Below are 19,379 nucleotides of genomic sequence, written 5' to 3' on the forward strand. Positions count from 1 at the left end.
TCAGAAGGATAACTGATAAACAAACTGTGGTATATCTCTACAGTAGAATATGACTCAGTAATAAAAAAGGAAGAAACTACTGATACACACAACAACAGAGATGAATCACAGAGACACTGTGCTGAGTGAAAGAAGCCAGTTTCAAAGGAGTACATTCAGTAGGACCAGATGAATCCATAGTGATAGAAATCACATCAGTGGTTGCTTCTAAGAGTTGGGGGAGGTTGACTGGAAGGGAAGTTTCTGGAGTGATGGAAATGTTCTCTGTCTTCACTTGGGCAGTAGTAACACATGTAGTATATGGTAACTTTAAGATTTGTACGTTTTATTGTATACAAACTATACCCAAATTTTTTTTAAGGCCCAGCTTTTGAGGAAAGAACCAGTTGAAGAAGGAAAAGGAAGGGTCTTAAAGAGTATGGAGGTGATATCTCAGGTTGGCTCCTGTGGAAGGTGACCAAGTGTCCTGATTTGCTGGGGACTGGGGGTTTCCTAGGGTGAGACTTTCAATGCTAAGACTGGGAAAGTCTTGGGCCAACTGGGACAGCTGGTCATCCAACTCCTGTGGAGGTGGGGAACTGAGGGGGGAATCTGGATGACTGGCAAAGTGGCTGGTTCCAGAGCTGAGCAGCTGCTCTGGCAGGCTCAGAGAGGGGCCAAGAGGTCAGGATGATGTTGCTGGCCCACACCAGGAACATCAGGACATCCTGGTTTCTCCTCAGGGTTCCTGATGCTCTAAGAGCAGGAAGGGGCTGGGGGTAGGGCTGGAGGAAAGTTCTCAGAGACTAAGTAGAGGTAGTGAAGCTATCCAAGTTCTAAGCATCAGGGATTTTAAGCTGGGCTCTGAGGAACTTCTCACTCTGAGCCCTCTGTTCACATCAGGTGTCCCCATCCCAACCTCCCTCAAATGCCTAGCAAGAAAATACCAAAGCAGTACATTAATTTGTGGAAGGAAAATAGACATGGGGACCTATTGGAGGCAAATGCTGTTGTATCTCTTCACCTCCACAGTTGTCACAGGCAGGGACTGTCCCCTCCCCACTTTATCTGCCACAGCCCACTGTGGCTTGAGCTAGAAGGATCTTCTCTACCTTCTCAGAGCGTGGGACAGATGAAGCAATGAGGGAGAGGCCTTCCTAGCTCTCCAGCTGAGGCCTGAGATGAATTCTGACAGAAACTGCTGGTAGGGGTAGTCGAGGAAGAGATCAGGAACCAAGAAGGGTGGGCTCAGAAGTTCTCGTAGTGGTGCACGAAGTGGGCCTGGTCCCGCCTGTTGATGAGTTGACAAGCCTTCTCTACATTCTTGGTCATCCCTGGAGGGCCACAGCTGAACACTCCAATCTTCCGCACCTGCCAAGGGTTGAGGGGTGGGTAGTGGTTGCAGAGGAGAAGCCTACAGGCTTGAGATGCCCACTCCATGGGAGGGAGCTGCTTCTCAAGCCTGGCTGGAATGACTAGGGCATCAACCCCAGACCCTCAGGAGGAGGCTTGAGTTGGGGAGGTATGGGGCAGGGTTTGAAGCTGTCCTCCAACGTTTGACCCCATCCTGGTGTCCTCTGCTCAGGACACAGCTGCAGGCTTCTTTAGGGCAGGATGTCCTGGCAGGGGAAGGCTGGGTTGGGGTGGGACTGACCTTTGGGTGGACCTCCTGCAGGGAGTTGAAGAAGGGCTCGAAGGGGGGGCGGCCAAAGTGGGTGACGGAGCGCAGGCCCGTGAACAGACTCCGGTTCAGCACCTTCTGGAAGTGCCGCTCACAGATGTACTGGAGGAAGAAGTAGAGGAGGAAAGTCACAGACAGGCAGAGCCAGCGTCAGCTCCTAGTCCAGGTGGTGGTCCACCCCCTAGCCTGGCCATCCTGCCTTTCCCTGCCAACCCACATACCCACTGAGCTGCCCAGCCTGGCCAGCCCTGACGTACCAGCATGGTGGTCCTGAGGTCGAACTTCTCAGCCAGCTGGGTGATGTAGATGTGCACGGACACCAGGTCCTGGTGGTCATTCTCCTCCACCTCCCGGATGATGTCAGCCAGCCACTCAAACTGCCGCTGGGTCCGTGTCACCCAGATGAAGTAGATCTGGGGACACAGGGCTGGAGCTTGGACTTAGCTCTTCTCAAGGTTCCTCCACCCCAGATGCCTTCACCTGAGAGGCTGGGAAGCCCTAGACCATCCAAACCTCTGGCAGGACCCACCAACTTGAGCCAAGGCTTCTAGCCAACAGATCCCAGCAGAGGCCCTTCTGACTACACCTCCTACCCTCCCTCAAATGTTTAGCATCTGAACAACTGGATATGAATTGTCCCAGAAGACCCAGTGTCCAGGGGCCAGGAGCTTTTTCTCATGCTAGTCTGCTGTGATGTGGGAACACAACTGGGCCATCTGTCCCCATTCCTTTAAAGAATGAAAGAGAGACACTCACCTTTTTACAGAGCATTTGGCTGCCCAAGGATGACTTGAAGACCAAGTCCTTGAGGATGGAGGCAAAGGGGGTGACCCCAATGCCCCCTCCCACTAGCACTGACACCTCAAACTTGTGCCACTCTTGGTGGCCCTCTCCAAATGGTCCATCAAGGTACAGCTGTAGGGAGGGAAGTGGGTTTGAGTTAAGTTCAGCACCACCACAGTTCTGAAGCCAGAAATGGGAGGCAGGGAAATGCAGGTGGCTTTATGGAGTGATGGAGAAGGGGGCTTACAGCATCACCTGGAACAATCCATCTCTGGATAGAGGGAAGAAAGGAACACAGTGGGGAGTCTGGTGCTGCAGGACCAAGGCCTGCTAAGGGGATGTGGGAGCATGTGGCACATCTGGCCTGGGTCTCAGCACCTTTGGATATTTGGCACAGCTGTCACCCGTCTGGGGCGAGTAGATCTCCCTGAGGCGGGTGGTCCAGGGCCCTGCTGCCCGGATGTGCAGGCTAAGCGTGTCCTCGTGGGGCGCAGAAGTCATTGTGAAAGGGTGGTACTCGTTGGTCCCCAGAGCCAGGCAGGCGATCCGCACCCACTGTCCTGACTTGTACTCGAAGCCTTGGGGCCGCTGGAACTGCAGGTGTGTCACTCCTGAGGGTCATGGGCAGAGAGAGGCAGGGATCAGAGGGCTTGTTCCCGGTAGGTACCCTGTCCTCTCCTCCTCCCTGAGGCACAGGGAGTAGTCACATGATCTGAATGAGTAGGGCTTTTGGAACTGAGAGTTGGAGGATCCCCTTTCTCCTTCCTGGGTAACTCAAGAGTTGAGCTTCTCTGCTCCCCTGTTCCAGCCCCTCCTCTCCTCCTGAGACTTCCCGCGAAGTCCCAGGCCTGACACCACTGTCCTGGGTAGCAGCCTACTGGGACACGGAACCTTGGGCTCTCCAGGTACAACATTACCATTTGAGGGTTACCTTTGTGATAGGCCATATCTGTACACCTCCTGTACTGTCACTTATCTAATGTTTTTCTTTAAATTGACTTACTTTTTCAATTCAATTTACCTTGACAAGAAACTTTAGATCACTAAGGTGGGTGGAAAACCAGTATCATGTGCTCTAAATTGAAGGCATCACATTTTATCAAATTTTAGCTGAAAACTCTTTGTTGCTTGACCACGACTGAGTCTCAGGTCTGTTTGTGTGGAAAAAGGAGATTTGCAAGTGCTGGAGGGTGCAAAAGGCTGCTAACACCATGCTGAGACTTTGCTTCTTAAGTAATTCTCACTGAAGTAAAGTTGAAGTGAGGGTGATTTTCTTACTATGTGAGTCCTGAAGGTTAGATGGCCCCATGACAGCTGAATCATCTTCTGCCAACCTCAGTAGTGATTCAAATCCCCACTCTGGCCAGCACTGACTCTCAACAACAGACTCTTGCAGTCTAGGCCATTTGTCTGTCTCTGAATGGGGTTATTCTGAGTGAAAGAATGGGAGACGGATGTATGGTTCCCAGCCCTACACCCAGGCCACACACGTGGGGGTCTTTTTTGTCCCTAAACTTTCAGCTGCCTCTTCTCATGGTTACTTCTTACTGTCTGCAAGTCCTCCTGTCCTCCTGTCCTCCTGTCCTCCTGGGGGGAAAGTACAGCCCCTTTGGGGATGGCAGGTCCATCAGGAAAGTTGCAGGGGTCTGAGAGAAGCTACTAGAAGCAGCAATGGGGGGTAAAAGACCTGGGGAGCTATCTCCCCACCTCCCATGAGTTGACCTTCAGGGCTCCCCACCCAAGGTCAGGCTGAGCCTCATACCTGAAGGCAGCAGCTCTGCCTTCACCACGCTGATCTCCACCTTCTTCCGGCTCAGGCTCACCAACTTGTCCCCCGCATAGATTAGTGCTGGGACCAGGAAGTAGATGTGGAAACGGGGCAGCTGGATCAGAGCGAAGCTGCCGTGGATGATTAGCTGGAAACATGGCCAGTTAGTGTAGTTCAGGCCCAGCCAAACCCCCTTCCTGGGCTCTGGGCCTGGACTGGGTAGCTGGGGCTGCCGTAGCCTCCATACACTGTGGTCTCAGTCTGAGATCTTGGGTCCAATTCAGCCTGCTCCCTACCCCCATCGTGAGTGTTCATCTCTGCCCCATGGTCTGGCCCTGCCCAGAGAAGTCCTCACCAGCACGTAGAGCAGGATGTAGAGGTGGTGGGTCAACCAGAAGCCTCGGAAACTGCGGCGCCGGAAGTTGTGGGAGGCGAAGACATACATGATGGCCAGGACCAATAGCAGAAGCACTCCTGTCATACCTGGGTGCATCAGGGACAAGGTCAGAGAGTAGTCTCAGGACCTCAACCTGGGCTGAGAATACAACAGAGCATTTCCCCCATTCTTCCCTCCTTCCCTGACCTCCCTCGTTCCTCCCAGGCTCCCAGAACAGCTTGCCCAAAGAAGCTGGAGCTGGGCCTTGCTCTGGAGGCTGGGGAGGGACTCTATGACCACTATAGACAAGTGTGCAGTCATGAGAAGATGAGGACAAAAGCAGAAGTCCTCAGACAGAACCCCCAGACTCCACATACAGCCCATACCCTACCTGGGACTGTCTGGAAGAACCACCAGTAGAATTTCTGGGGAAGCTTGGACCTGTGGGGTAAAAGCACATAGAGCCTCAGGCTGGGGCAGGAGGGGCTTCACTACTGTCACAATGTGACTCTGTTCCTGCTGGCCCTGACTGCAGAAGTTGCTGGGCTTCTACCCAGATGGCCAGGGAACCTTCCAAAGAACATGGCACCCAGCCTCCTGCAGTTCCACCCTCTGATCTCACAGCAATTATTCCTCCTGTGTTACCCAGAACTCTCCTACTGTGTGGCTGACCTTTGCTTCCTTGAGTGCTTGGTTCATACTCTGTAAGCTGCATGAGGACAGGAAGCTTGTCCCATGCTCTATACCATGTTCTAACAATGCCAGGCATAGAGTAAATTCTCAATAAATATTTGTTGAATGACTGCACATATCTTGGCATCCCTACTCTCTGGCTCCTGGATGGACACATAAGATGTGCTTCATGAATGTTTGCCCAGTGAGTGGATGATAGGCAAGCTGTATGTCAGGTACACATGGGAAAGAGTCTCCAACTTCACCTCCAAACTCCTTCCCTGGCCAATCACCTCCAACTTCCTTTCTGAGGGGAGAGAATTCACCTCTCAGCTTCCCCAAGGCACTGGCTTCTCACCCTCACTCAGTGAGAGAGTGGAGGGTCTAGAGCCATCTACCTCTTTTCTATTGTACCCTTAGGCCTCCTGCCCCAGTGTTCCAAGGGGAACCCTCCCCAGAACTGACCCATCATTCACGAAGACACTGGGGAAGATGCAGGCCAGCAGGCTGAGTGGGCTGACAGAGAAGATGTAGACATTCACCACATGGCCAGCACTGTGCAGAACTAAAAGGGACAGACCCTATTAGAGTTGCCTCCCAGGGCTGACTCTATCTCTGGCTCCAGTCTCCCCACTGCCTCCCCCACAGCTAGACCCAGGGGGCTGCAGCAGTGGTGAGCCTGCCCAGGAGCCACGCACTGGCCAGGACAACGGCAGCCATGGCGATCCAGCGATGGAAGTCCACGGCTGCGTCGAAGGGCACGTAGCGGTTGAGGAAGGTCTCTCGCAGGAAGGTGATGAGGTTGCGGCACATGGTGAGCAGGATGTAGGAGAACATGAAGGAGACACTGGCTGCCGTGCCCCGCGACAGTATGATGCCCACGAAGGTGGTCTCTGCGATGCCCGAGGGTGGCGAGACAAAGGCATAGTCTGTGGGGAGAGGAGGTAGATCAGCACGGCCCAGAAGCCTGGGCCTGAGTCAGAGCACCTGGGCTCCCCCATCCAGACACGGAGGTGTGGGAAGAGCAACCGGAAGGCTCTCACATCTCCCTTCCCACTGCCCTCAACCTGGAACTCACAGTAAGCACGCTCTGCAAACAGTCCGGCACAGATGGCTGAGAAGACTGCGATGCACACTATGTGCCGCCGGTAGTTCTCCACGAAGCGCTTGTACTGCTGCAGCTTCTGGGCCACGAAGCCCCGCTGCATCTTCTCCTGCAGCGCCTCTGTGTACAGCCGGGGAGCGGACACCACTGCCCTGCAGCAAAGGAACGCAGTCGGCCTGAGGTCGGGGTGCCCCGGCCTCTCTTAAATGCCACCCTGTGAAGGAGACCTGGTGATCTGGCAGAGGTCAGGGTGGGCCACAACAGGTGAAAGGAAAAGCATTTTGAGGGTTGACTCCCACTTTGCTAAACCTTTACCTCTCATCTTTATTTGCCCTATCCACTCACACTTCTGTCTCCCCACTACTTCACCTCCTCTCCCTCCTGCCTGTTCTGTCCTTCCCTCTTCTTCCCTGCACAGGTCTCACTGCTCTGCCCTAAGCAGGCAGGAGCCAGGAGACCCCTCATTGCCATCTTGGTGTTGTATCTGGGTGCTAGGTGCCTTGCCTGAAGATTAGGGTGCAGAGTTTGGAAGAGGTTTAAGAGTCATTCAGCCCTATAGCCTGCCACTCAGGTCAGGGGCACATGGAATGAGACTCAGGACGGTCCCTTGTGTGCGGAGGTGTGGGCAGGCCAGAGACCCTGAGACTTCTCCCCATGTCTCCTTGGGCCAGAGGTCAGGGAAACACTTACTTTTTGCCAAATCTCTTCTTCAGCCCAGGGCCTCCCAGCTCTGGGGCTTCTGAAGCAGGGAGCTGTACTCCCTGAGGGCAGGAGCTGAGGAAAGGAAAATGGGGCTCTCTCTCCTCCTGTCTTTGCAGCCAGGTGAACTGCCAGGTCAAAGCTTGGGTTGGGGGGGGAGATCCTGGGACCCATTTCTGCCCTCAGAACCGGCCCATAAAAAACTGGTAAAAGAGAAGCCAGATGGGAGGCAAGGCAGAAGGAATGAATATGATCTGGTCATCTGTTCTGTAGAACGATTCTGTCCTGGAGGAGCAGGGAGAGAGCCAGGCTGCTGAGTAGCAAGCGGTATGTGTGTGAGGCAGCTGGAATTTAGGCTGGGAACGACCATGTGCCAAGAGTTGCTTTCAGAAGGCAAATGTCTGACTCAGGGGCTGATTCTGACAGCCCTACTTCCTTCATTTCTCTGCAGGGGACTCAGCCAAGGCGCCTCCTAGTGCCCGATTACTGCTCACCGTTCCCCGGGAGTCCGAGTGATGAATGAGACTCGACAACTGATGTTTGGTTTAAAGATGTCTCCAACACCTGGGGAGACAAACAGGAAGCTGAACAGGCTTCCCCGGGAGCACGGTGAGGGGAGGAGACCGTCCCTGAAAGGCTGCCACAGCACTTGCCAGGGACTTGGTCATGTCCTCATCTCTTCCTCCAGCCTTCCTGCCCTCACTGCCCATACCAAGCACCCACTGTACACAGGACAGCCACTGCTAGACGACGTGGTAACTTTATGCAATTAGAAAAGGGGACCCCCTCCAGCCAGATGCAACTCTGCAGATCCTCTGTGTAAAGAAAATAGGGCCTCTTCCTCTGGCCAGACACACCCCAAACCAATATGCATCGCTGATGGGCAGCATATAGGCAGGATTCAGCCCACCCTTGACCCCTCAGGGGCATCTTTGTGCATAGACTGTGCAACTGTCTGTGACGCTCTTGATTACACATGCCTGACTCTGTACTGAGCACCAAAAACTAAGAGAGAAATAAGACCTGGGTGCTATGCACCAGGAACTCTCATTTTGAAGGCATGCCTTTCCCTGACTCCTTCCAAACACACACACCTCCACCTCCACCTTTGACACAGAGCTGTGTGCGGCGGAGCTCGCTGTCGTGGTCCCGCAGCATGAAGTGGAAGTCCTCCCACGTCAGCTCCTGCTTGTCCTGGAAGCCTGACTCCCGGAACATGGACTCCACCACCTCGGCCAGCTGGGCCTTGGACAGGCAGTTGTTGGAGATCTCGATGAAGGACCTGGGGGAGGACCAGAGAGAAGGCAGCCTGTCACCCAGCCAGGTCAGGTTCAGGCAGGTGTAGGGTGGGGCAGACCCCAGATTATCTAATGTGCTTACCAGTGACCCGGGAAATGGTACTGAGAAGGTGTTCATTCAGCCTGCAGCTGACACTAAGCTGGGTGGGGTGACCACGGCTCAAGAGGCAGAACAAAATTGAAAGTGATTTTGCCCAATTAGAGAAAGCAGCCCTCAAAGAGAGGGCATCTACAACTGGGATGAATGTCCACTTAGTGCAGGGACGTGTCCGGGTGTGCCACGGCCCTCTAGCGAGGCAGGCTGTCTGCCCATTCTCTTGCGGTGATATCTCCCACACCAGCTCTGGGTTCCCCTTTCACAGTCTGGTGGGGGCACAGACAGCTGAGGGTGAGGGGAGGAGATGTAGCTGCAATGGTTACTGTTTCCTTGTGCCAACACCCCAGGGCACAGGCAGGAGTGCCTCCACACCCAACGTTGACAGCACCCATGGTGGCAGTTACAGTGGCCACACTCTTAGACTGTGCTTTAGGACAAAAGCAAACAAATGTGCAACTTCGTGTGAGTCCAGCAGGAAAAGACCTTTGCACACATGGCACAGCAAGCACTGTCGTCACATTAAAAAAAAAAACACATCATCCCACTTGCTCAGGATGAGACTGAGCAACAGCCTCACTGAGTACAGGACAAGGAGATGGGAGCTCAGCCCCTGGGGGCAGGGGCCCTCTCCTAGATTCCCTACAGACCCGCCTGCAGCAGCACACCCAGCAAGGGTCAACTGCAATCCACTTCACCCTTGCCCTTTTAGAACCCCACTTCCGGTTGTGGTATCTGGACTGTAAGAGGATGTGGCAGTTAAGGGGAATCCTGAAAGCAATGAGAAGACTTAAGGGGGTAGAAAAGTTCAAAGGATCTGGGCTGTCTTATGCATTTTATTTATTCGTTTGCTCATTTGTTTCATCTGATCCTGTTAACTATGTCTTGAATGCCTGCTATGTGATAATCACAGTGTGGATTCAGTAGGGAACAAAGAGAGATTGGAACCCTGTCTTTATAGAGCTGCAGGCCTCTGTGTTACTGGGGCACTGCCTTCAGGAATAAGAAGTCTATGAGCTCAAAACTGGTCTTTATCAGCACACCACAACCAGAAATGGCTTAAGAAGCAGGAAGAGAGAAGGGTTGAAATACAGAAGAACCTTCATGTTTCTCCTCCTGCCTGTCGTGGTGATTAATGTTGGCAGAGTGACCAAAGGCATCCATCCTCCAGGCTTCATTAGTCTCACTGTGTAAAGCACAGCATTAGGTGTGCTGTAGAAGAAGAGTTAGCAAAGGCATCCCAAAGCGGTTAGTGGGCTTTGTTATTGGTCATCACCAAGTTGGCTGTTTTTTGTGACTAGGGAGAAGCTTCTGGCTGGTGTTGACAGTGCAGACATAGACCCTCCTGGAGGCAGGCGCCTGGCCAGATAAACTTTCTTTCTTTTTTTTTTTTTTTTTTTTTTTGTGGCTAGAGAAACTTTTGAAGCTAGATGCTCTGCGTGCCTAGGATGCAATATCTAGGCCAGCTCTCAGTGCAGATGGCCACATAGCCTCCTCACCTCCCCTCCTCTGACCTGACCTGTTTTCCTATTTAAAGTATCACAAAGTCTTAGGGAGGGGCCCATGCCATACTGCACCCCACATCGCACTCCATACCGCATCATGGTGAAGAACTCATCCTTGGAAAGGAAGCCATTCCCATCAAGGTCGTACATGGTGAACATCAGGCGGGACTTGTCCTCTGGGGAGCCTGGGAAGAGAGAGGAGGATGCTGGTCACTTCTCTGCTGAAAGACGCCTGGCTCCTGGGATGGTCCGCCACCCCCTACCTTTCATGAAGACCACCAGGACGTCCAGGAACTCCCGGAAGGACAGGTAGCCATTGCCATCCTTGTCGGCCAGAGAGAACATGGACTCCACAAACATGTCCCGGGGCTTGAGGCCCAGGGACTCGGCAAACTCGGCCCGGCTCAGCTCACAAGTCAGGGCCTCCCGCACCTTCTGTGATGAGTCCAGGGGCAGGGCCCCTGCATCCGCCTGGTCAATGTCCAGCACCTGCACTCGGGCAGCAGCAAAGAGAGGGAGAGAAGGAAGTGAGGCCTGGGTTGGAAGCAGTTCAGTGACCCCTCACATCTCCCCAAAGTCCAAATCAGAAAGAATGAGGCCTGGTGGCTGCTCCTGGTCCTTCTGACTTGGGTCTCTGCTCTCCTGCAGAGGGGGTGACTCAAATCTATAGCAGCTGGCCCATTTTCTCCCTGGACCCAAGAACCAGGAGCTTTAGACAACGGGAATGGTGCCCCGTCTGTTGCAGGGGATGGGGTAGGAGTGGAGAGGGGCATAGTTTGGGAATGCAAAATGAGAAAGCCTATACTGGGGACAGAAGATGCAGTAGACACAAGTGGACAGGCAGGAAGGGGCTACAGATGCATTGTCTTGTCAATTCAGACAGGGCTGCCATGGGCCTGATTTTAAAAGTCATACACATATAACTACCATTTGTTAAATGCCTACAATGTACCAAGCACTTGGGCCAAACACTATACGTAGAACAGCATTTTTCAAACTTCAGAGTGAATCAGAATCCCCTGGGTTGGGGGGCTTGTGGGCCCCAACCCCAGAGTTCCTGATTTACTAGGTCTGGGGCAAGAGCCTGAGGACTTGAATTTCTAACAAACTCCCAGGTGAGGCTGCTGCTGCTGGTCCAGGGGCCACACTTTGAGGACCACTGATGTAGACTCTCTCTGCATCCTCACAACCCAAGGGATGGATACTACTTTAGTCACTGTTTTATACATGAGGAAACTGAAATACAGAGGAGAGATGATGTGATCTGTAAGGTGATGCACTAGGAAGTGGCAAAGCCTGGATTCAACCAGGGCTGTCTGTCTCCAGCCCACAGAGCAGAATTTAGTTCACCCCACTCGTAGGGTCCTGTCCAGCCCAGGTCCCCTCCAACCCCTGAGCTGGGTCACATCTCCAAAGGGCACAGTCATGGCACCTGGGCAAATAGGTGTCTGAAGAAGACCTCCAAGATGCAGGCCCGCTGCTGCTTGGTCACAGCCTTTTTGAACAGCTCATTCTCACCCATCTCAGCCACGTTGAGGCCCAAAGTCCAGTTCACACAGAAGTCCTGCAGATGCTGCACGAAGGTGCCTCGCTCCTCCTCCGAGTTAAAAAGCAGCACCTGGAGGGAGGAAGGCCGCGCCAAGGCTTGAGCTTCTAGTTCAGCCTCCCCTCAAAGGGCCTTGCGTTGGGGGAAGGAGAGGAAAGCTGCCCCCCAATCCAACCACACTCCGGCCAGGTGAGTGTCCTGAGGGGTCAGAGGGAGAGTTGCCTGGGGTCTGGGGACCTCTGAGAGAAATGCCTCTCCTTAGGTGAGCTCTGTAGTTGAGGAGGGGGTGACCTGAGAGGACTCGTGGTGAGACGGGAGGTGTGTGAGGGCAGCCCAGGTCTGGGAGGCCGTCTGGGCCATACCAGGTCATACTCCTTCGGGATCTTGAGCAGCAGGGTGCGGCTTCCATGGTTGCAGGACAGGATGAGGTTGACCTGCTGTAGGGGCTGCAGCTGGATGGTGCGGAGCACAGAGAGACGCCTGTCCAGGACCTGCAGGCACCTGTCTGGGAGGAGCTGGATGGTGATGGGATAGCTCCTCTCCCTGGGGCCCGGCCACTCCATCGCTGGGGAAGGGACAATGGAACAGAGTGGTTCAGCAGAGGTCCCCAGGCTCCTGCCCTCAGGCAAGTTCCACTATACTGGTCTGAGCAGGTACCCCAATGCCTGGCTTTCTCCCCGCATCTGTAACCTGGTTCTTTCTCCCAGCGCCACCCCCCACCAATCTGTCCCCTTCCTCCTTCCCTCCCTCCCCCCTTCTCAGCCCCATATCACCTGACAATCCATCTCCAGCTGCTTCCTTCTTCATACTCTCTTTGCCTTTCCTTTGTAGCTTCTTGCGCTCTTGGCCCCGGAAATAGGCCACCACCCCAGAGATAAGCAGGCTCACTGAAAGGGTCAGAAGCAGCCAGTGGGGAGGGGAGCCTCTCACCTACAGCTTCACTGAGGCTTTGGCTGCTGCTTCTCCCTTCCCAGGGCCCTCTGAGCCTGGCTTCAAATGGACAGGGGAGCTAATTCTACGGACTAGCAGATAATGAGGGACAGGGACAGTCTGTGGTCAGGAGGGGAGCCAGGAGAAGAGAGATGGGCAAGGATGTGAAGAGCTTACCTAGCGGAAGACAGCAGAGAGCCACGATGGTGATGCCAAAACCAGGACCACTGCCCTCGAAGTAATGGATCATGGTCAGGGGCATACAGGAGGGCAAGTCTGTGGTTGTGAGCTGCTGGGGCTGAGGGCAGGGCGCGCCTATGGGAGAGGCACAGAAGACCTCAAAGCATGAGAATCCCACTCCCTGGCCAGGCATCCCCCCCGCCGCTCCCTCCTGTAGAGGACCAGGCACCCCTCTCCTTCCCCAGCCCACCTCCCTGGAACTTGTTCCCTTCAAAAAGTCCTCTTCCACATTCCATCTCTCAACACCCACCCCAGCTTGATCACAAGTGCAGCCTGCAAACCAGTCCAGCCTCTGTTGGGGGGAGGTGGCCTAATGCAGGCCTCCTTGACCAACACAGAAGTGCTTGGCTCCCTGCACAGCACCAAATGATCCCCCATCCAACCTCTGTCCCTTCTGTGGCTGCCATTGCTTGTATTCCCCCAAATCACCCACCTTCATGCCAGATAAAGACATTGGGCTGCAGGACACTGGAGCTCACATTGGTGACAGCCACCAGCACGTCCCGAAGAGTGGTGTTTCTGATTTTTCCAATTTCATCCATGGAGAAAAGCCTAAGTTGGAGAAAGCCAGGAACTGTTCGGATGGGAAGGGGATACAGGTCTCCAGCAACTTCAGGCCCAGAGACCCAGATGAGAAAAGACACCCAGAGAGTGGGGGAGGGGTGGTGGGCCAGCTGGGAATCAAGGGCCCCTGGGGGCTGTTTACAGGCAGAGATTCTGGGGCCCAGGCCAAGGCAGAGTCTGAGGTCAGAACCCAGGCAGGCCTCACCCATTCCTGGTGTTCTCAAACCAGTAGCGGTCGCCATCCCGCAGTCGCACAAACTGATCAAGGACGATGGCCTTGAAGAGAGGTCCAGGGTCCCCATGGCTCTCCAGGAGCCCCCCAGGGAGTAGCTCCAGCCGGGACAGGTCCTGGCTGTACAGGGCAGCTGTGGCCTCCAGCACCTGGGGCACCACAGGAGGTGAAGAGTGTGTAAGTATGTGTGTGTTTGTGTTGGGAAGGCAGCCACTGCTGCCCCGTCCCTCAAACATAGGATCCCATCAGCTGCCTGGCTTGCTGATCAGGTCTGAGGGAGTCTCCTCTTCCTAGGCAGCCCCCCTCAGGTGGTGACAAATCTGGTGGCAGGACCATATCCTGTGACCATCACTACCCACATTGCCTGTCCCCAGTGATTAGCAGCTTCAGGGGCACCCAGCTTGTGGAGAGAGATCCTGAAGAAACAGGACAGTGGCACCCAACCCAGGGGCCACTCTGCAGGAATGGTACAATGTAGCGCTGAGGATACTGTGGAATCTGATGGCTGAATTTAAATCCTGCCTTCAAGACTGACTTACCAGCTACATCATTGCTGAAATGGAGATAATGACACCCTATAATATTCTTGACGTAGATTAAATGAGTTACATATGTAAAGGACTTGGAAAGTATCACCACAAGAAAGCTTTAGCTGTTATAATTATCATCACTATTCCTGACCTGAGGGTCCACATTGGGGTTGAGGTCACTCCAATTCTGTGGGGTCTTCAACCCCAAGGCTTCTAGGGCTTGGGTATAGCTGGGAAGCCCCATATCTCGGCCACGTTGGATGCTGCTGGCCACGTAGTCAGTGCGGGAGAACTTGGCAGGGCCAGGCCAGTAATCTAAGGAGAGAGGACAAGGCTACAGGCTCAGTCACCCTAACCCTTCTTTGCCCAGCAACCTTGAATTGGGCTGTTGGCACTGCCTATACCCAGTACTCCTCAGCATGTGACCTGCCTTGGGGTGGGGTCAGTGTCACCATGTGTGACCAGGGGCAATTTTTCTGGAAAGACTCTTCCCCTAAGACTCTGGACTGTTCTGGTCACCAAGCAGTAAATTCCTTGTCTCACCTCCTCAAGAAGGGGCTGGGTAAAAGAGACCTAAGCACCAGAGAATTGTGGTGCCACCCCTCCCTCAACATACTTAGACATGGATAATTTAGAATAAAGCTTGTTTTCTTCTAATGGCTGTTTGCTGTGTGTTAGTATCTGTGTTCCTGCATTGTAGGTACTCTACATCTGTCTGTTGATTAACCCAGAATGGTCCCCGGTCTCCTGGACCTCTGAGCCTTCATTCCCTCTGCCTCCAGAGCTCACCCCTCAGATCTTCAACCACTATATGGTCCTCCAGCTCCGAAATCTGGGAGGCCATTCCCAGCAGCAGCTGAGTCACTGCCTGGGCATCGTTCAGATTGGGGTTCTGGAAATAAACAACATATTCAAGGTAGGTTCTCAGGCCCCTCCCCCAAATCCAGTGCCTCTCACCCAGGACCACTGTAGTACCTCAGGACAAAGGGCCCCTGGCCAGTCCTAGACTCTCTTGAGTTTTTGTCCCCAGATAATTTTCTGATCACTCTACCCTTCATCTCCCACCACCCTGGAGCAGCAACAATCCAAAACTGGAATTGTTGCTTTTCCCAGCCTGTGTGACAAGACTGAATTTGACCACCTTCCCTGCCCCTGAGCCCAGGCTGACCTCTCGAATCCAGTAGCTATTGCAGACTCTGAGAGCTTGGGAGCTGCCAAAACCCTCGTTCTTGACCATCTGGAAATGACAGCTGGCGTTTCTGAAGAGGGGAATCAAGGATGCAGTAAGAGAATTCAAGGAAGAAGCTGAGATGGGGTTGAGTTGAGTGAGGGACTTAGAGGAGATTTGGCCAATACAGAGGAGTGGCCCCTGAATGTCCCTGAACATGGCAGGGATTTGCCAATGTGTGAGGACTGAAGGTAGAGGTTGCTCTTGTCCACACAGGGGAGGAAGGAGAGGAGGGAGGAGAGTGACCCAGCTGCTGGACAAATCCTGCTCTAATCAACTGAAGTTCAGACATTAAGAGGAACTGGAGGGATTTCCCTTTTAAGACCGAACCTCCTACCCCAGGGTTCTGTTTCAGGGCACCAAATTCTGCTTCTCTCCCCCCATGAAACTGTGGGAGTGTATAAAAGGCCCCAGGCTCCCAAGGCTGCTGATTCTTCACCTCTGCCTGTGGGCTGCAGCCAGACCCTCCCTCACCTCATGTAGACACCAGGGGGCACCATGGTGGAAAAGAACTGCTCAGAGGCTGCCAGGAACTCTGGGGAGATGCTGGGGTCCAGGAAACGGCGGTATCCTGGGAGGAGAGGAGAAGACAGGATTACTAAAATTTAGCCCTTAAGCCAGGCCCCCACAACACCTCCAGAAAAGCTCCTGCAAGCTCTCCATTCTGCCTCCCCATCCCCTCACCTGTGTATGCTGGGGGTGTTTGCTGCAGGAAGCTGGGCAGCCACTCATACATGGCGATGTTCTGAAAGTCAAGACAGGGGAAAGGGGAGGCCAGCGCTGGAGCTGCTGGCCTGGAGGGACCTGAGACCAAGAAAGGCTTAGGTGGGAGGACAGGACAGGTGGCAGGGGCAGTCCGGGGAGAGGCAACTCAAACAGGAGAGGTGCGAAGGTTCCTGTCCCCAACAAGGAACCAGGGGATGGAGAGAGCAGGCAGCTAAATAATCATCACTAGAAAAATCTCCTGCATAAGTAGCGCTTTTCCTCCTCCTCATTTTCAGGGGCTTTCTTAGACGGTAGCTGTCTGGGGAGGGCTCTTTCTGAGTGGGGGTTGTCCAGGGATGGAGGGCTCTGCCGGGGGAGCGGAGTCTGCCGGGGGAGCGGAGTCGGGGACAGGGACGTGGTGGTGGGGTGCGGGTGGGGGAGGGACGAGCAACTGACCTGGTAGGTGGCGATGACCCTCTTGCGCGCGTGCTGGAACAGCTCCTCGTCCCCCCACAGCGGGTGCTGGCGGGCCAGCTCCTGCGCCCACACGTTGTGGTAGCGGAACCACAGCAGGCCCAGCGCCTGCAGGAAGGGCTCGCGGTTCCCTCGCTCCGCCCCGAAGGCTGCACGCGCCGCGGGGACGCAGAGGAGGAGATGAGCGCACGTGTGACCCGGGGGGGCGCAACCTCGCCCACCCCCGGCCCGCGGCCCCGCGGCCCCCCACCCCCGGCCCCCGCGGCCTCACCGTACAGCCCCCGGGGCCCGCGCTGTCCCGTGGCGGGGTCGGGCGGCGTCCACATGAGCCGCGGGTCCTGCGCGTCCCGAGGGAAGGCGGGGTCGGGCCCCGACGCCAGCCGCCCCCCGGAGAAGCTCCGCAGCTCGTCGCTCCAGGAGTGCGAGGAGCCATAGATGGCGCTGCCGTCCAGCCAGCCCGTCACCTCGTTGGTCTGCGGGGACAGCGGGAGGCTGAGCCGGGGGTCGTGACGCCGAGGCGGCTCAGGGAGGGCGAGGGCCGGCCGGGTGTCCGCGGGCGGGGGCGGGGGTGGGAGCCTGTCCCCAGCTGCCTCGGGCCCAGCCCCCCGCCCCGCAGCCCGCCCCGCTCACCAGGTCCCGGGGGTTGCTGGGGCTCTGTCCGGTCTCGGGGTCCCAGCGGCTCCTCTGGAAGGGCAGCACGACGTCCCCGCGCTGGTCTGGGTCGAACACGGGATCTCCGGGCGGGATGTGGATGTTGAGGAACTCGGCTGGGCAGCCAGGCTTTTCCACGCTCACCAGGTCCGAGAGCACGTGGTAGCCTGAGGGCGTGGGGTGCAAACTGGTGAGAATCGCTACACCCCACGGCCGGGACTGACGCCAATTCCTTAAGAGCCTAAAGGCAGATGTTCCAGTGCAAGCTCTGCCACCAGCTCTAAAGCTCTTTCCTAATCTGCAAAGCGGTGTTATAATACCCTCCTTACCCACCTCATAACGTCGTTGGGAGAATCAGAATTATGCAATTAATGTAAAAGCTCCCCCAATTCAGTCCCCATCTCCTAACAGATCCTGCCTCTCCCTTCCTCTTCGCGAAGAGGTTATAATCGTATCTGGAGGAATCAGTGACTGGGGACTCAGGCCCCTCAGAGCTATAATGGGAGTTTGTGGAACTCCTGGGTTTGGAGTAAAGGGTAGGAGAAAGATTAGGAGAGCAAATATCCCTGAATCAACACCCTCAAATTCCTCCAAGATGAAGAAAGGCTTGAAGTGCTGCTTGGTGGAGGCAGGAATTGGCTTGGAGTCTTGGATCGGTCTCATGTGGTCTTGCAGAGAGACCTCAGGGGCCCCCTCTCTCCAGGCGCTGAGCTAAACGCCAGGTCAGCACCAGTGTTCTCCCACTTTGCCCTCACCAAAGAAGACCCCCAGCACTGTGCGATTGCGGCGGGATGGCTGCCCGGCTGTGCCTCGCATGGCGGCGTCGCTGAGTCGGCGTGGGTTGGGCAGCAGCGGCTCCTCCAGAGCCTGATACACGCCGTCTGCGTAATTCGCTGGTACAAGGCGCTGCAGTCGGGAGCCTGCGCGAAGTAGGGAGCCAGGCTCTGTTAGAGTCCGCCGTCCTCAGCAAGCCCACAAACCTCGCCCTACGCCCCCTTCAAACTCCCCACTCCCACTGACGAGACTCCTCCCCAGGTTCTCCTGGCCCCAGGAGTGCATAGAATTTCGCTGCGCAGGCAGCCGGGCGGCTGGTGGCGCGCTCTCCCGCTTATTCCTGGTCTCCCGCGCCCCTGCCCTCCACTAGCCATGCCCTACCCCGGCCCGCGCACCCCAGACCACAGGACGCACCCGCAGCGCCACGCTCGTGGTGCCTCAGGTTGTTGAACCAGCCGTCATAGCGCTGAACTTCCCAGGTCAGTGAGAGTGCGTCCTGGCCGCCTGTGGGTCAGAGTGGTCCCCTCAACGCAAGTCTACCTGGGACCAGTCGGGGACCCGAGTGCTTCGGCCCGTGCTTGTCCAGCCCGCTGAAAGTCCCCAACCCGATCCAAAGTGGCGATACCCGCGCGGCATCTAGGCTGCTCTGGGAAGTTTCCCATCTGGCTGAGCAGCGCAGCAATCCGACTGGATCTTCCAAGCTCAGGGAGCCGCTTGCCTGCACCTCTCCCTTCCCCAACTCCCAGGGGGAGCTGGGTGACATCCCGAAGCAAGGGGAGCCCGGGACTTACCCGCTGGATCCAGGAGTGCAGTCAGCAGAGCTCCCAGAAGCACCGGTGCCTCTGGCCTTGAGCGGAGCATGATGACCCTGGGGCGGGGGGTGGGGGGAGGTGGATTAGAGGTGGTAGGTGAGGGACAGGGAGTTGGCGTCCCCCCATGCCTACAGTTGGCACTTCTGGAGCTTTTAGAAGCATCACCAAGTCCACTCTTTAGGGCACTTAGCAGCCCTGCAGGCACTAACGCTGGTCGTCACTCTCCAACCCTGCGAAGAACTAAACCCCGACCACACAGAGGAACCCAGGAGGCAAAAATCCTCTGGGACTTGTCAGTCCCGGTCAGGACTTTAACATCCCAGATCCTGCACAAAGCCTCGAACCCCAACCCTTCAGAAACTGCCTCTCCTAGAGGAGACAGGAAAAGGAAAGTAACTAGTGAGCTGGGAGCCCAGGACCTGCAGTCCCTCATACCCTACAGTGAATGCCTGTGCATGAATACCGGGGATGAGAAGATCAGACCCCAAGCTCCAGTCCAGCCTCTGGTTTAGTGCCCCATCCGGGTCAGAAGTATTTCCTCTTGGGACCTTTGCTTCTCTGCTCTGCTCCCTGCCTCTCCTTTAGCTCGGCAGGTTCTCAGCCTCCCCAGCTGCACTCTTACCCCTTTCTCTGGCTCCTCTGAGTCCAGCTGTGCAGATGTCCACTCAGGCCAAGCCAAAGCTGGCTGTGAGCATCTGGACCCGGCCTCACCTCTTGCTGTGAAGGCGGGGCT

At 55.5% G+C, this 19,379-nt stretch overlaps 1 protein-coding gene across 1 annotated transcript; it reads right to left on the bottom strand.

Annotated features, from left to right (window-relative positions):
* Positions 1–1,089: 1,089 nt before the first annotated feature.
* On the bottom strand, positions 1,090–19,365 carry DUOX2 (dual oxidase 2). The gene is made up of 34 exons (XM_074366040.1): positions 19,269–19,365; positions 18,626–18,702; positions 18,249–18,338; positions 17,816–17,980; positions 17,040–17,227; positions 16,681–16,882; positions 16,392–16,558; positions 15,915–15,975; positions 15,705–15,801; positions 15,171–15,261; positions 14,792–14,894; positions 14,154–14,317; positions 13,446–13,621; positions 13,110–13,228; positions 12,614–12,751; positions 12,280–12,393; positions 11,869–12,071; positions 11,393–11,578; positions 10,224–10,449; positions 10,052–10,145; positions 8,158–8,345; positions 7,558–7,627; positions 7,055–7,138; positions 6,338–6,516; positions 5,958–6,188; positions 5,725–5,824; positions 4,979–5,028; positions 4,567–4,694; positions 4,206–4,359; positions 2,822–3,054; positions 2,417–2,575; positions 1,918–2,073; positions 1,634–1,762; positions 1,090–1,350 (listed from the first exon to the last, which is right to left on the bottom strand). Exons 2-34 carry the CDS (start codon positions 18,693–18,695, stop codon positions 1,228–1,230), a joined length of 4,638 nt encoding a protein of 1,545 aa, XP_074222141.1. The 5' UTR covers positions 18,696–18,702; positions 19,269–19,365; the 3' UTR covers positions 1,090–1,227.
* Positions 19,366–19,379: the final 14 nt, after the last annotated feature.

Source organism: Camelus bactrianus, chromosome 6, assembly GCF_048773025.1.
Source record: "Camelus bactrianus isolate YW-2024 breed Bactrian camel chromosome 6, ASM4877302v1, whole genome shotgun sequence".
Lineage (NCBI taxonomy): Eukaryota > Metazoa > Chordata > Mammalia > Artiodactyla > Camelidae > Camelus > Camelus bactrianus.